Here is a 16705-nt window from a genome sequence, read left to right on the forward strand (position 1 = left end):
TGAATGACTCCAGCCTTAAAGCTCTTTTTTTAAAAAAATTTGGGATATAATTGCTTTACACTGTTGTGTTATTTTCTGCAGTAGACTGAAGTGAATCAGCTATAAGATCCCCTAGAGAAGGGCATGGCTACCCACTCCAGTGTTTCTTACCCGGAGAATTCCATGGACAGAGGAGCCTGGCGGGCTATATCCATGGGGTCTCGAAGAGTCTGACACAACTGAGTGACTAACACTTCACTTTATACATTTAACCCCTCCCTCTTGGATCTCCCTCCCACCCCTCTAGGTCATTACAGACCACCGAGCTGTTAATGCTTATTTCCATCCCGTTGTAGTCACCTCAGCCCTGTGCTCAGCTCCAGACATGCCTTGAGAAAGGTACTCCGTGCCTTTCCTCAAATCCCACCCAGGCTCACTCCCAGGATGACCCACATTCCTGAACTGGCGTGGGATTCCTGAAGCTCTTTTTGGGTGTGGTTATCACATCCATCCCACTAAACAGGGAGCCCCCTGGGGACAGTGACTGTGTCCACTGTCTGTCTCCCCACCGTGCATGGCTGCAAGTCTGCACACAGTGGGCTAACGGAGGCTTTTAGAAAGATTTTCAGGCCAAGAAGGCCCTTCGCTTACAGTGCTGATGGTGGTTTAGTCGCTCAGTCATGTCTGACTCTTTGCGACCCCCATGGACTGTAGCCCGCCAGGCTCCTCTGTGGGATTCTCCAGGCAAGAATACTGGAGTGGGTTGTCATTTCCTCCTCTAGGGGATCTTCCTGACACAGGGATCAAATCCGAGTCTTCTGCATTGCAGGCAGATTCTTTACCACTGAGCCACTGGGGAAGCCTACAGTACAAGCTTTCAAAGCCTAGATGGCACTGTTGCTAGAGTCAGATCAGGTGTGTTCTGAAATCTGGCGAGGAGGGAGAGAGAAGCAGAATGGGGCCTGGAACGCTGGCTTGCCGAGTTAGAGTCAGACAGGCTGCAGAAATGCAGGGGCCCTACCTTGCCAGCATGGAGGGCTTTGCCGTTTCCACTGCATCCTCCTCGGCATGGCTTTAGCTGGCCTACGAGGCAACCTTGTAGTCGCTGGGGCACTATATCCGTTCTAATTGAAAAGAATGGCAGCTTGAAGAAATCCAGTTGTTGTTGTTCAGTAGTTCAGTCATGTCCGACTCTTCATGACCCCATGGACTGCAGCATGCCAGGCTTTGCTGTCCATCATCATCTCTAAGAGTTTGCTCAAACTCATGTCCATCAAGTCGACGATGCCATCCAACCATCTCATCCTCTGTCATCCCCTTTTCCTCCTGCCTTTAGTCTTTCCCAGCATCAGGGTCTTTTCCAATGAGTCAGCTCGTCCCATCAGGTGGCCAAAGTATTGGAGCTTCAGCTTTAGCATCAGTCCTTCCAATGAATATTCACGGTTGACTTCCTTTAGGATTGACTTCTCTGATCTCCTTGCAGTCCAAGGGGCCCTGAAGAGTCTTCTCCAACACCATAGTTCAAAAGCATCAAATCCAGTGCCCAGGCTAAAATTATGTGGCAGTAATTGGCAGAGGTTTTTACCCCTTGTACCTGGTGGGCTTCACCCTACTGGGTGAAGGCTCTTAGGGGGCAGGGAAGGTGGATGTGGTCAGGGATACGGAGCTCCCAAGAGAGCAGGGGGTGAACTGGATGGAGTCTGGTTCTCAGCCAGACTGATAGCAAGGCATCAGCTGAGCCTGCACCTTGAGTTGTCTGCCTTTGTGACCAGGGGCGAACAGTTGTTTTGGAGGGAACAAATAACAACATGTGCAGGTTCTTTGAAGAACAAAAACTGTGGGTAATTTGCACACTCGGGATCTAAGGTCAGTGGTAATGTCTGATATAAATGATGATCTCTTCTAGGATGCTGCCCTGTGGTCATTTGTATCCATCATTTGTCTCCCACTTTACCACGTTAGTGTGTTTCTCATTAAAATAAAGCAAATAAAATCATCCTGTGCATGAGCCAGGATGGGGGTCGTGACTGTGCCCATTTAGCAGATGAAGAAATAGAAAGAAACGTTAAGAGACACAGCAAAGATTGCACAGCAGATAGAGCGGTTGAACTGAAACTTTAGCCCAGTGTGAGGCTGAAATCAAATATTGTCCTCTTTTCACCACAGATTTTCCAAAATCTAGAAATCACAGAATTAGGAGAGCTGTTGTTGATGTGGAGGGTAAGGCATCAGAGACCAAAAACGTCTCTAAGTAGAGTGATGAATGGTATACACACTTAGGGAAAATTGAGGGACATTTTATATCTGTTACTTGCAGCATCTGATGGTCACTGTTCTCCTATTTCTCTCCAGGACGATGAAGATAAGCTGACCTGGAAAGATCGTTTCCCAGGCTACCTGATGAACTTCGCCTCCATCTTGTTCATGGTAATTTCCTGGTGGGAACACCTGGTTCTGCCATGTGCATGTGGATCCTGCTGTGTGAATGCTGGGGGTGTTAGTCTGTGATGCTGTGGGGATGATGAGGGGCTGGTGAAGATGAAGCCATGGTCCTCTTAGAGGGGCAGGAGACAGGGGTTCGATTGCTGGTCCGGGAAGACCCCACATGCTGGGAAACCTGGTCACCACAACTGTTGAGCCCGCGGTGCACAGAGCCCGCGAAGTGTGACCCTGAGTCTACGTGCTGCAACTACCAAAGCCCTTGTACCTAGAGTCCCTGCTCTGCAGCGAGAGAAGCCACCGCAATGAGAAGGCCACACAATGCAACGAAGAGTAGTCCCTGCTCGCCCCAACTAGAGAAAAGCCTGCACAGGCAAAAATAAATAGATGAATAAATAAATAGATGAATGAAATTATTTAAAAAGTATTCCAAGTTGGATAATAAATTGTATAGCCTCCTACCAATTTGGTTTTTTTTAATCCTTATTTTATGCTAACTTTTCCCCATTTTTTTTCATTTTTTAAAAAGTCCAGTCTCCAGAAGGGGCTTGGCATTACTCTAGAACAAGGTGTGGAGTTTGAAATAAAGGGGTCAGCATGATGTTTGTAAAAGAGTGGCTTTTTTGGTTACAGAATTAGCCCAGGGCATCTTTGACAAGGAACTAGAGTGTCCAGCATCATTTCCTCCTCCACCCATAATGACTAAACCTTGGCAGAAGATGCCAGGACCATGACCATGAAGAGGCTTTTAGCCATGCCAGTCTGTCATCTGTTGGGGATATTCTTCATGGAGTGATGAGAGCCAAGGAAAGTCCAGCGCAGTGTTCATCTTCCTTACCCATGGAAGAGGCCCGGCTGGACAAGGATGAAGTTTCTCTTTCTTCTCCAACCCAGAGTATTGAGCTAATGTTCCTTTCCTTTTTGAATGAATCCCCTTTTTGTGTCCTTTTTCTATGGGAGGATTAGCAGAGGCAATTCCCTCCCTTAACAGCAGGGTGCCTAAGCTTTCCTCCCAGGCCCAAGATAACCATTGACTCATGTTTGTATATCAGAGACCAGTCATCAGAAACCCTCCTCCATCACTTGGATTATCACAGTGGCCTCCTAACTCAGCTCCCTGCTGTTACTCTGGCCCCAGCCTGCTGATCTTTTCCAAATCTAGGTCACATCACATTACTCCTCTGCTCAAAACTCTTTAAAGGCATCACATCTTGAGGCCAAAATCTTTGTTCTGTGTTCACGGATGCTGAACAGAAATATGGAGACTGATCAGTTCAGTCACTCAGTTGTGTCCGACTCCTTACGACCCCATGGACTGCAGCACGCCAGGCTTCCCTGTTCTTCACTGTCTCCCGGAGCTTGCTCAAACTCATCCATTGAGTTGGTGATGCCATCCAACGCTCTCATCCTCTGTCATCCCCTTCTCCTCCTGCCTTCAATCTTTCCCAGCATCAGGGTCTTTTCTAATGAGTCAGTTCTTCACATCAGGTGGCTGAAGTATTGGACCTTCAGCTTCAGCCTCTGTCCTTCCAAGAAGGAAGAAAGTGGCTTTATTTCTTTGCCAGGCAAAGACAGAGCACAGTAGTCTTGTCCCTCAAGAACTGTGCCCCCTTCCCTGGGGAGTAGGGAGAGGTCTTACAGTCAGGACTGTGGTCAGGGGTATGTGGTAACGATCAAGGTCATGACAGTTTTGCATTCTTCTTTCTTCTGCAGTGTTTCAAAACAGCCACAACACTGGGTCTGGTTGGAGCCAAGGGTGGTGACGCTGACCATTAGGGGGTATGCAGGGTATCAGTGTACCTGCTCAGTTGCTTCAGTCATGTCTACTTTTTGCGACCCCACGGACTGTAGCCCGCCAGGCTCCTCTGTCCATGGGATTTCCCAGGCAAGCATACTGGAGTGGGTAGCCATTCCCTTTTCCAAGGGAGCATCCTTATTGTATGGGTGCCATGGTCTTCTCAACTTCCATTCAGAATGCAAGTCCCGGAGGGTAGGGACCAGATTAGCTGTCCCTCCTGTGTCTCTCATCGTGTGAAATTAGGACTCTGGGCTCCATAGCATGGTTTCCACTGCAATTTGTCTGTATCCAGATGTAAGATAATGGAATTCAAACACTAAGAGCCACAAGAATGTACTGTGCAACTTGGGGAACACAGCCAATATTTTGTAATAACTATAAATAGAAAGTAACATTTAAACATTGTGTTAAAGAGGCTTCCCTGGTGGTCCAGTGGTTAGGACTCTGAGCATCCACTGCAGGGAGTACAGGTTTGATCCCTGGTCAGGGGACTGGCCAAAAAAAAAAATGTATTAAAAAAGACCCACCAGGAGACCTAGACCCATAGGTGACCAGGTGCAGGAGAGGGAACCCACCAGAGCTGAGGGTCAGCAAGTCTTTACCAAACAGGTTCCATGTAGGAGGCACCTCTCTGTAGTCGCACACGGCACAGAGAGAAGTACATGATCAGTCTCCACTTTTGGTCCAGTTGGGGGACCTGATCACAAACATGAAATGCACCTCACACGGTACAGTGAGTGGTCAGAAAACACTTGTTGAATTTAATAAACAAAATCAATAGCACAGCCAAAGTGATGAGAAGAGTGCTGGATTTGGTGCCAAAAGTCCTGGGTTGATCTTGGAGCCATCGAGCAGAATTCAGATCCTGGATGGAACTAAATTGCATCTACCAAGGGTGTAGCATGGGTGGTTATTATAAGGAATCATGCTAAAGTAGGTGTGGCTGAAATAATGAAATCAGGAGGGCGCACACGGATTGCTGGATTTTAATACTGATATTTTATGAATATGTAATACCATTCATCCAATTAATTTAGTTATTATAAGCATTAGCTTAAGGTTCAATAATATCTCACCTTAATCAAGTGATATCTAGTGAGACGCATTTTCTTCAGAATGACCGTGGGAAATGTGGGTAGAATCAGTGGGTAGATAAAGTCACCATTTGTTGGCCTTTGTCTTGTTTGATAGAATATTGCTGAAATGTTAGTCTGTAATTTTAATTATTCATTATGCTATGTTTAAAGCAATTAATGTGAGAGCTATTTTGTTTTCTTGATAATTAGATGTAGTGATTAGAACATGTTTTCTATTACACTGGAGTTTTTTTAACTTTTTATTTTATATTGGAGTATTGTTGTATTTCCTCTTCTTTGGGGTGGTTTTGGTCACTGTGTCCTGTGCAGGGTTGTGAACCTCCATCCATAGTTCTTCAGGAACTCTGCCTATCAGATCTAATCTCTTGACTGAATCTGTCACTTCCACTGTAAGATAATGAGGGATTTGATTTAGCACATATGTGAATGGTCTAGTGGTTTTCCCTATTTTCTTCAATTTAATTTTGCAATAGGAGCTCATAATCTGAGCCACAGTCAGCTCCAGGTCTTGTGTTTACTGACTGTATAGAGCGTCTCCATCTTTGGTTGCAAAGAACATTATCAATGTGATTTCAGTATTGATCATCTGGTGATGTCTATGTGTAGGGTCGTCTCTTGGTTTTTTGGAAAAGGGTGTTTGCTATGATCAAGGTGTTCCCTTGACAAAACTCTGTTAGCCTTTGCCTTGCTTCACTTTGTACTCCAAGGCCAACCTTGCTTGTTATTCTGGGTTATCTCTTGACTTCCTCCTTTTGCATTCCAATCCTCTATGATGAAAATCACATCTTTTTTTGGTGTTAGTTCTAGAAGGTCTTCTAAGTCTTCATAGACTCATTCAGCTTCTTTGAAGTGGTTGAGGCATAGACTTGGGTTACTGTGATGTTAAATAGTTTGCCTTGGAGATGAACAGAGATCCTTCTGCTGCTTCCAAGTGCTACATTTTGTACTCTTTTTGTTGACTATGAGTATAGCTGATGAAAAATGTTGTGCCAGTTTTGGGTGGTCAGCAAAGGGACTCAGCCGTACGTGTGCGTGTATCCATTCTCCCTCTATGGATCAACTGTTGATGATGATGATGATGGCTTTGCCATTTGCCTCGTGGACCTCGGACCATCTTGCTGGTTGTTGGTCCTCATTTTCCTTGTCTGTGAGATCAAAGGCTGGATATGGATGATCCCTAGAGGCTGAAGTTTCTACCATGATCTAGGAGCTGGGTTTGTAGTATGTGTTTCTTGTGAGCTCTATTAGCCTTTGCCCTGCTTCATTCCGTGCTCCAAGGCCAAATTTGCCTGTTACTCCAGGTGTTTCTTGACTTCCTACTTTTGCATTCCAGTCCCCTATAATGAAAAGGACATCTTTTTTGGGTGTTAGTTCTAAAAGGTCTTGTAGGTCTTCATAGAACCGATTAACTTCGGCTTCTTCAGCATTACTGGTTGGGGCATAGGCCTGGATTACTGTAATATTGAATGGTTTGCCTTGGAAATGAACAGAAATCATTCTGTCGTTTTTAAGATTGCATCCAAGTACTGCATTTCGGACTCTTTTGTTGACCATGATGGCTTCTCCATTTCTTCTAAGGGATTCCTGCCCACAGTAGTAGATATAATGGTCATCTGAGTTAAATTCACCCATTCCAGTCCATTTTAATTCACTGATTCCTAGAATGTCTATGTTCACTCTTGCCATCTCCTGTTTGACCACTTCCAATTTGCCTTGATTCATGGACCTAACATTCCAGGTTCCTATGCAATATTGCTCTTTACAGCACCGGACCTTGCTTCTAGCAAACACCCTCTTCCAACAACACAAGAGAAGACTCTACACATGGATATCACCAGATGGTCAACACCGAAATCAGATTGATTGTATTCTTTGCAGCCAAAGATGGAGAAGCTGTATACAGTTAACAAAAACAAGACCAGGAGCTGACTGTGGCTCAGATCATGAACTCCTTATTGCCAAATTCAGATTTAAATTGAAGAAAGTAGGGAAAACCACTAGACCATTCAGATATGACCTAAATCAAATCCCTTATGATTATACAGTGGAAGTGAGAAATAGATTTAAGGGATTAGATCTGATAGATAGAGTGCCTGATGAACTCTGGATGGAGGTTCGTGACATTGTACAGGAGACAGGGACCAAGACCATCCCCATGGAAAAGAAATGCAAAAAAGCAAAATGGCTGTCTGAGGAGGCCTTACAAATAGCTGTGAAAAGAAGAGAAGCAAAAAGCAAAGGAGAAAAGCAAAGATATAAGCATCTGAATGCAGAGTTCCAAAGAATAGCAAGGAGAGATAAGAAAGCCTTCCTCAGTGATCAATGCAAAGAAATAGAGGAAAACAACAGAATAGGAAAAACAAGAGATCTCTTCAAGAAAATTAGAGATTCCAAGGGAACATTTCATGCAAAGATGGGCTCGATAAAGGACAGAAATGGTATGGACCTAACAGAAGCAGAAGATATTAAGAAGAGGTGGCAAGAATACACAGAAGAACTGTACAAAAAAGATCTTCACGGCCAAGATAGTCACGATAACAGGATCACTGACCTAGAGCCAGACATCTTGGAATGTGAAGTCAAGTGGGCCTTAGAAAGCATCACTACAAACAAAGCTAGTGGAAGTGATGGAATTCCAGTTGAGCTATTTCAAATCCTGAAAGATGATGCTGTGAAAGTGCTGCACTCAATAGGCCAGCAAATTTGGAAAACTCAGCAGTGGCTAGAGGACTGGAAAAGGTCAGCCTTCATTCCAATCCCAAAGAAAGGCAATGCCAAAGAATGCTCAAACTACCGCACAATTGCACTCATCTCACACGCTAGTAAAGTCATGCTCAAAATTCTCCAAGCCAAGCTTCAGCAACATGTGAACCGTGAACTCCCAGATGTTCAAGCAGGTTTTAGAAAAGGCAGAGGCACCAGAGATCAAATTGCCAACATCCGCTGGATCATGGAGAAAGCAAGAGAGTTCCAGAAAAACATCTATTTCTGCTACATTGACTATGCCAAAGCCTTTGACTGTGTGGATCACAATAAACTGTGGAACATTCTGAAAGAGATGGGAATCCCAGACCACCTGACCTGCCTCTTGAGAAACTTGTATGCAGGTCAGGAAGCAACAGTCAGAACTGTACATGGAACAACAGACTAGTTCCAAATAGGAAAAGGAGTATGTCAAGGCTGTATGTTGTCACCTTGCTTATTTAACTTATATGCAGAGTACATCATGAGGAACGCTGGGCTGGAAGAAGCACAAGCTGGAATCAAGATTGCTGGGAGAAATATCAATAACCTCAGATATGCAGATGACACTACCCTTATGGCAGAAAGTGAAGAGGAACTCAAAAGCCTCTTGATGAAAGTGAAAGAGGAGAGTGAAAAGTTTGGCTCTTCTCAACATTCAGAAAACAAAGATCATGGCATATGGTCCCATCACTTCATGGGAAATAGATGGAAAAACAGTGGAAACAGTGTCAGACTTTTATTTTTTTGGGCTCCAAAATCACTGTGGATGCTGATTGCAGCCATGAAATTAAAAGACGCCTTCTCCTTGGAAGGAAAGTTATGACCAACCTTGATAGTATATTAAAAAGCAGAGACATTACTTTGCCAACAAAGGTCCATCTAGTCAAGGCTATGGTTTTTCCCGTGGTCATGTATGGATGTGAGAGTTGGACTGTGAAGAAAGCTGATCGCCGAAGAATCGATGCTTTTGAACTGTGGTGCTGGAGAAGACTCTTGAGAGTCCCTTGGACTGCAAGGAGATCCAACCAGTCCATTCTAAAGGAGATCAATCCTGGGTGTTCATGGAAGGACTGATGCTAAAGCTGAAACTGCAATACTTTGGCCACCTCATGTGACGAGTTGACTCACTGGAAAAGACTCTGATGCTGGGAAAGGTTGGGGGCGGGAGGAGAAGGGGACGACAGAGAATGAGATGACTGGATGGCATCACCGACTCTGTGGACATGAGTTTGAGTGAATTCCGGGAGTTGGTGATGGACAGGGAGGCCTGGCGTGCTGTGATTCATGAGGTCGCGGAGAGTCGGACACCACTGAGCGACTGAACTGAACTGAACTGAACTGAGCTGAACTGAACGGAACGGAACTGAACTGAACTGAACTGAGCTGAACTGAACGGAACTGAACTGAGCTGAACTGAACGGAACTGAACTGAACTGCACTGCCTTGTGAGCTTGAGCAAATCACTTCCTACACCTCTTTCCTCACCTGCAAATTGATCCTGGCGTGGGGTCGGTGTTTGCCAAGCTCTTCCCACGTGAAAACCATGAATCTCGAGGTGTTTGTGGGAGACACCAAAGGAGAGGTTCAGAAGAGTGGGATGGAAAATCAAGACCAGGGAAGTTGGGGTGGCAGAGGGGCATGGAGGTGGAGCCAGGAAGGAGGGAGGGTGGGGAAAAGGGGTGCCCTGAGTGAGTGGAGCAGGGCCTCTAGAAGAAGAGGAATCTTGTTAAGAAGTGAGGATTCGGAGCTGGTAGGTCTAGACTTGTGCTTGTGACTTGCCTGTTTCTCAAGCTCACAGGCGAGATGGCGGGGTTCAAACCACACTTTGGGTGACCAGGAAGCATGCTCTGTCCTCAGCTTGGCGGTGTCGGGGGGCTCTTAAAGAAGGAGGTATAGCTGGTCTCCTCCCCACCCCTAGGACCCCAAAGCAGGGGATGTTTTTGCCATGGCGGTTTCCCCCATCCTCCCTGCACACCAGCCTCAGGTGCGCACATGCGCACACACACACACACATTCCTCAATGCCCTGGCCTCTCCACTTTGCTGCATCAGTGCTTCCATCACTGGCTTTCGCTGCAAAAGCTATTTTGAGGGAAAAGAATCTCACACCACGTTTTCCAGGCCCTTGCTGTCTGGCGGTGACGATCCCAGAGGATAGGGAGGTGGGATGGCTCTGTTGTCGGTGGGCGGTGATGTCATGTCCAGGTTTCCCCACATCCAGGGTCCTCATCCCTCCCTGGTCCTGGGGGCTGAGATTCTGCCACCCCACCCCCACCCCATCAGAGGAGGGGCCTCCCACCAAGTGTTTTTCTCATCTAATCTCTCCTCCACTCTCTCTCTCACACACACACACACACACACAGCCTCCCTCTCCCCAGGGCCGCTGCCATCCTGCCTTCCTTACGGAGGCGCCCCTTTTTCTCACCGTCGTCCACAGACACATGTTTGTAAAGCACACAAGGATGTGCAGTACACGGCTGAGGCTGTCACCGGCACCCCCGGCAGCCGGGGACTTCTGCACGCAGCCCCATCTGCAGCACATCCCCCTGCGCAGCCCACCCAGGCATCGTTCAGGGGCTGCAGGGGCCAGAGGCTCCACCTCTCTTCTCCCCACATGCCCCCATCCCCTACCCGCTTCCTCCCCTCCTTTGTAGGGAGGGGACACCGCAGTCCAGGGCAGTGTGTTTTCTCACAGGAACCTTTCACCTGGCTCTTTCTCTTCCCATGTTTTCCATTTCGTCCTCCCCAGCCAGCATCCACCCCTCCTTCCCCACCCAGAGGGGATGTGACTAGAACAGCCTCCTTTTGCAGAAAGAATTCAAGAAAGAAGACTCCACTTGATGGAAAGGAATTAGAGCCTTGACCTGAGCAGGTCGCACACCTAGCCGGTCCCCTCCACCTTCTGCCCCTCACTTCCTTGATGGGAGGGGAGAAGGAGTCTCGTTGTTCTTAGGTTCTGGAAAAAGGAAACGGGGCTGGCCCTCCAGGTCAGTGGCTGGTAAACTTTCCTTCCAAACGTAGTGCCCAGAGATCTCTGTGCACTTGCTGTCTGTTCTTGTTCAGTCGCTAAGTCTGAACTCTTCGCAACCCCATGGACTGCAGCTCTCCAGGCTTCCCTGCCCTTCACCATCTCCCAGAGTTTGCTCAAATTCATATCCATGGAGTCGATGATACCGTCCAACCATCTCATCCTCTGTTGCCCCCTTCTCCTGCTGCCCTCAGTCTTTCCCAGCATCAGGATCTTTTCCAGTGAGTCAGCTCTTCCCATCAGGTGGTCAAAGTATTGGAGTTTCAGCATCAGTCCTTCCAATGAATATTCGGGGTTGATTTCCTTTAGGATTGACTGCTTTGGCTTCCTTGCTGGCCAAGGGACTCCCAACAGCCCCTGTTTAAATGGCCTGGTAGAGCGATGCTTTGCTTCTTTCCCTTTTTTCTCCTTCAAGCCACCTTCCTGTACCCACCCCCTAAATCTCTGCCTCTAACCCTTGTCAGCTCAGACACCTTCAATGGCTCCTTGTTGCCTTTCAGTAAAGATGTACTTTATTTTATTTTTAGTTTTTAAACTAACTTGTGAATTCTTAAAATATTATTTATTCATTTTTTTACATATTATTTAGCTGTGTTGGGTTTACTTGAGGCACACAGGATCTTCATAGCATCACATGGATCCTTTGTTGCTGTGCACGGACTATCTAGTTGCGGCTCCTGGTCTTCGTAGCTCCAGCGGCTCCCTGGTGGCTCAGTGGTAAAGAATCTGCCTGCCAATATAGAAGACATGGGTTCAGTCCCTGGGTCAGGAAGATCCCCTGGAGAAGGAAATGGCAACCTGCTCCAGTATTCTTGCCTGTGAAATTTCATGGGCAGAGGAACCTGGCGGGCTACAGTCCATGGGGTCGAAAAGAGGTGGACACGACTGAGTGACTAAAATAAACAAATGTGTGTCTTAGTAGTCGGAGAAGGCAATGGCAAGCCACTCCAGTACTATTGCCTAGAAAATCCCATGGATGGAGGAGCCTGGTAGGCTGCAGTCCGTGGGGTCGCTAAGGGTCGGACACGACTGAGTGACTTCACTTTCACTTTTCACTTTCACACATTGGAGAAGGCAATGGCAGCCCACTCCAGTGTTCTTGCCTGGAGGATCCCAGGGATGGGGGAGCCTGGTGGGCTGCCATCCATGGAGTCACACAGAGTCGGACACGACTGAGTGACTAAAATAAACAAATGTGTGTCTTAGTAGTCGGAGAAGGCAATGGCAGCCCACTCCAGTGTTCTTGCCTGGAGGATCCCAGGGACGGGGGAGCCTGGTGGGATGCCGTCCATGGGGTCACACAGAGGTGGACATGACTGAGCGACTAAAATAAACATGTGTTTTAGTAGTCAGAGAAGGCAATGGCAGCCCACTCCGGTGTTCTTGCCTGGAGAATCCCGGGGACGGGGGAACCTGGTGGGTTGCCGTCTATGGGGTCGCACAGAGGTGGACACGATTGAGCAACTAAAATAAACAAATGTGTGTCTTAGTAGTCAGAGAAGGCAATGGCAGCCCACTCCAGTGTTCTTGCCTGGAGAATCCCAGGGACGGGGGAGCCTGGTGGGCTGCCGTCCGTGGGGTCACACAGAATCGGATACGACTGAGCGACTAAAATAAACAAATGTGTGTCTTAGCAGTTGCAGCACTCAGGCATGCTTGCTGCCCCTTGCCGTGTGGCATCTTACTTTGCTGGGATCAAACTGGAGTCCCCTGCATTGCAAGGTGGATTCTTAACCATTGGGTCACCAGGGAAGTCCCTGAAGATGCATTTTAAATCCCCTTCTTCCACAACCTCTTCCCTAGCTCCTTTGTATCGTCAGTTGTGTACGCGTTCATTTGACCCAGCCCCATCACTAGTTATTATGAAGTGTTTACTGCGGTAGAGCTTGCCCCACAGCAGAGCGCAGGCTCCCCGACGGAAGGAGCCACAGCACCTGTGTCCTGCACCGTGCGGTCAGTGCTTGTCTTTTCTTTTTGTGCATTTTTACAGATTGGCTTTTATTTATAAGGCTCCTCAGTGATAAGGAACATTCCTGCCAAACAGGAGACGTGGGTCTGACCCCTGGGTCAGGAAGGTCCCCTGGAAAAGGAAATAACAACCCACTCTAGTATCGAAGAAGTGAAACGAAAGTCTCTCAATCCTGTCTGACCCTTTGTGACCCCATGGATATACAGTCCATGGGATTCTCCAGGCCAGAATACTGGAGTGGGTAGCCTTTCCCTTCTCCTGGGATCTTCCCAACTCAGGGATCTAACCCAGGCCTCCCACATTATAGGTGGATTCTTTAACAGCTGAGCCGCAAGGGAAGCCCAAGAATGCCAGAGTGGGTAGCTTATCCCTTCTCCAGTGGATCTTCCTGAGCCAGGAATTGAACTGGAGTCTCCTGCATTGCAGGCGGGTTCTTTACCAACTGAGTTATCAGGGAGTCTCTACTCTGGTATGAACAGAGGAGCATGGTGTGCTGCAGTCCGTGGGGTCACAAGAAGTTGGACATGACTTAGCAACTAAACAACAAACAAGTTTTACAATTTCTTGTAATTGAATGAGAAATTTTAAAATTCTATGATGCTTTACAATTTCCAGAAGTTTCACACACATCGTTCCATAATAACTCTTTTCACCACCCCTGTATTGCCCTGCCCCCCACTGGTAACCTTACTCTGTGTGTGTGTGTGCATGTGTGTTGTAGGTCATTTGGAATCTAATAAAAGGGAGAGACATTCTCTCCTGGAAAATGCCCCCGTGCAGGAATTTGCGTAGTTTCTGGGGTTGGCAGTGCCTTGTTGTCCCCAGGTTAACGCTACCGGATGTGGCATGGAATCTAGCCATAGGTGGGCAGCGGCTGTCCACTGACCTGTGACTCTCCCTGTTTCCCCTAACAGATCGCCTTGACGTTCTCCATTGTCTTTGGGGTCATCGTCTATCGCATCACTACTGCAGCTGCCCTGTCTCTCAACAAGGCCACACGCTCCAATGTCCGGGTGACGGTGACAGCCACGGCGGTCATCATCAACCTGGTGGTCATTCTCATTCTGGACGAGATCTATGGGGCAGTGGCCAAGTGGCTCACCAAAATCGGTATGGAGTCGCCACCTCCCACGCTCCCCTGGGACCCCCTAGGGTGTGGTCAGTTCAGTGTGTACAGGGTTTCTGGTGGCAGTGACCCAACATAAAACAAAGGAAGTCCAGAGCACTTGAAGTGGAGAAATGAGAAAGTGCAGGGTGTGTCCTTGGAGGGTCTCTGCCCAGGCAGGAATCCTTCCTGGAATATTCTCAATCAGTAGTCCTCTGGCCCAAGTTGATGGCCTCTTTATCCCCAAGAGCAGTCATGGGGTCTGTTCTTTCTGCTCCCCTGGTGGCTCAGTGGTAAAAAACCCACATGCCAGTGCAGGAGATGTGGGTTCCATCCCTGTGTCAGGAAGATCCCCTGGGGAAGGAAATGGCAGCCCACTCCAGTATTCTTGCCTGGGATAATCCCATGGACAGAGGAGCCTGGCAGGTTACAGTCCCTGTGGTCACAAAGAGTTGGACACAACTTAGCCACTGAGCATGCTATTCTTTTTAGCCTAACCTAGAAGCAAAAGGGCTTCAACGCTTCCTGCTTAAAAAAAAAAAAAGGGCAGAGTTCTCTTTCTCCATATTTTCCCAGCAACATTTACAAAGTTGGGAAAGTCTCTTGATAACCTGAGCCCTAGAGGGTCTTATCTGCCCCCATATTGTCAGAGGCCTCCACAAATCCACGCATTCCCCAGGCTCTGAGCAGACTTCAAAGGGGGTGTATCGGGCTTCCCAAGCTCCCAGCCAGTGAGAAAAATGCAGTGGCCTCAGCGTTCAGACGTGTCATTCGAGCCACGAGCTGCTGTTGATTGAGCACGACTTTCTGGCACTTGTGCTTCTTAGATGGGACGGGGTGGGGATGGAGCTGCAGGGAGCTGAGACCCTTTCCTCACTGTCTTTATCCTGGGTGGCCTGGAGGCATCTCTTTCCCTTGCTGAGTCCAGGGACCAGTGGTCTCAGCCTCTTGGTAACCTCAGGGGAGCGGAATTCGTGAAGGGATGTTTTTAACATGCTATCAAGTTGGAAGTGGGCACTGGATAACCCCCCTCTTCAAGGGAGCCTTTCCTGGGGGATCAGAGAATTCCAGAAAGGTTTCACTAATGGCAGTGACTCTTTCAGCACTTTCTCTGATGTGGCCACTTCTCCTGGTGGGCAGTGAATTTGGTTTCTGTGTGGGATGTAGGCAATTTACCGTTTGGCTGTTCTGCTGTCTTTGGGCATGTATGTGTTTATACAGAAGTGTTATATGGGTTCCTTCATATGTTTCTTAAGAAAAGTAGGCAGAGAATTCCACTTTAGTGTATTTGCTGGTGATTCCATAGAAGTCCTTAGGATGAGCCTTCCGTGTCTCTGGGGGCTCAGGGGAGGCTCCATGTGGGAGCGTCCAATTGGACAGCTTGGAGATCAGTGGACATGGACATTAAACAGGCATATGTGGGGGAAGGAGGAGAGGAAGGTCCCTGGCAGAGGAAACAGGATAAGAAATCCAGCAAGGAAGGGGAGATTCTACAGGAAGTAGCGTGTGGTCTGGGCTTGAACGATGGGTAGAATGGGGGGACTTAAATGTGAGAGAGTTGAAGAGGGAAAGCTCAGCAGATGGAATAGAACAGGAGGTGTGTCCAGGACACTAAGGGGAGCGCACGTGGTGGTGCTCCAGGTCCTGGAATGTCCAGGGTAGAGCATGGTGTCCCACCAGTTCCGGAGAGTTGGTTGAGCCCAGATATTTTGGTGGAGGACTTTGGATGTCAAGTTGAGAACTCTGCTGATTCAGCATTTGCTGAAGTTTAAGGCAGGGGGTGGGTGGGGTGGGTGGAAGGTTCCCAGGTGGTGCAGTGGTAAAGAACCTCCCCGCCAATGTGGGAGATTTTGGGTTGGATCCGTGGAGTGGGAAGATCCCCTGGAATAAGAAATGGGAACCCGCTCCAGTATTCTTGCCTGGAATATTACATGGACAGAGGAGCCTGGTGGGCTACAGTCCGTGGGGTCACAGAGAGTTAGACACAACTGAGCAGACACACAAGGGGCATCCAGTAAAAAGTGGCATCCTCCTGGCCTGATTGCTGAACCTGCTGAGAAATATGGCGAAGGCGGATGGAGACAGAAGCCGAGTTTCACCTTTAAAGCTGAAAAAGTCTACATGGGAGAAAGCAGCTTCATAGAAGACCTAAACAATCTTCCTATTCCAGACAGTGTGGCGCCCCCTGGCAGGCAGCAGTGGGCGGGGAGGCCCTGCAGGTATTAGGACGTGGCAGGGGTGGGCACAGAACAGCACCTGCCTCCTGCGGGCCCTTTGCTTCCCCCTAAAGTCAGAGCAGAGGGGCAGGCGAGGGGTGCCATGTCACCCTCCACTCCAACCATCCGAGAGAAGGAGTGAAGCAGAGAGACAAGGCAGGGACTTAGCTAATCACACTCCCTCAAGCGGGGAAATGCCAGGAGTGCCCCCTTGTTTGCTTCACTCATGGGAAATCTGTCCCCTCCCCCCTGCCATCACCCCCGTCTTTCCCAGTATAGACCATTGCCAGCGTGCGACCCCGTGGACTGTAGCCCACCAGGCTCCTCTCT

General features: G+C 48.2%; 1 protein-coding gene across 1 annotated transcript in view; it reads left to right on the forward strand.

Annotated features, from left to right (window-relative positions):
• The window catches only part of ANO2 (anoctamin 2), a 342786-nt gene that overhangs the window by 259746 nt on the left and 66335 nt on the right, over window positions 1-16705 (forward strand). The window contains exons 15-16 of the mRNA XM_055395798.2: window positions 2332-2406; window positions 13969-14164. Coding sequence (XP_055251773.2) covers window positions 2332-2406; window positions 13969-14164 — 271 coding nt within the window. The remainder of the gene's footprint in view (window positions 1-2331; window positions 2407-13968; window positions 14165-16705) is intronic.

Source organism: Moschus berezovskii, chromosome 6 (genome assembly GCF_049115385.1).
Source record: "Moschus berezovskii isolate FMDL1 chromosome 6, NW_MosBer_1.0, whole genome shotgun sequence".
Lineage (NCBI taxonomy): Eukaryota > Metazoa > Chordata > Mammalia > Artiodactyla > Moschidae > Moschus > Moschus berezovskii.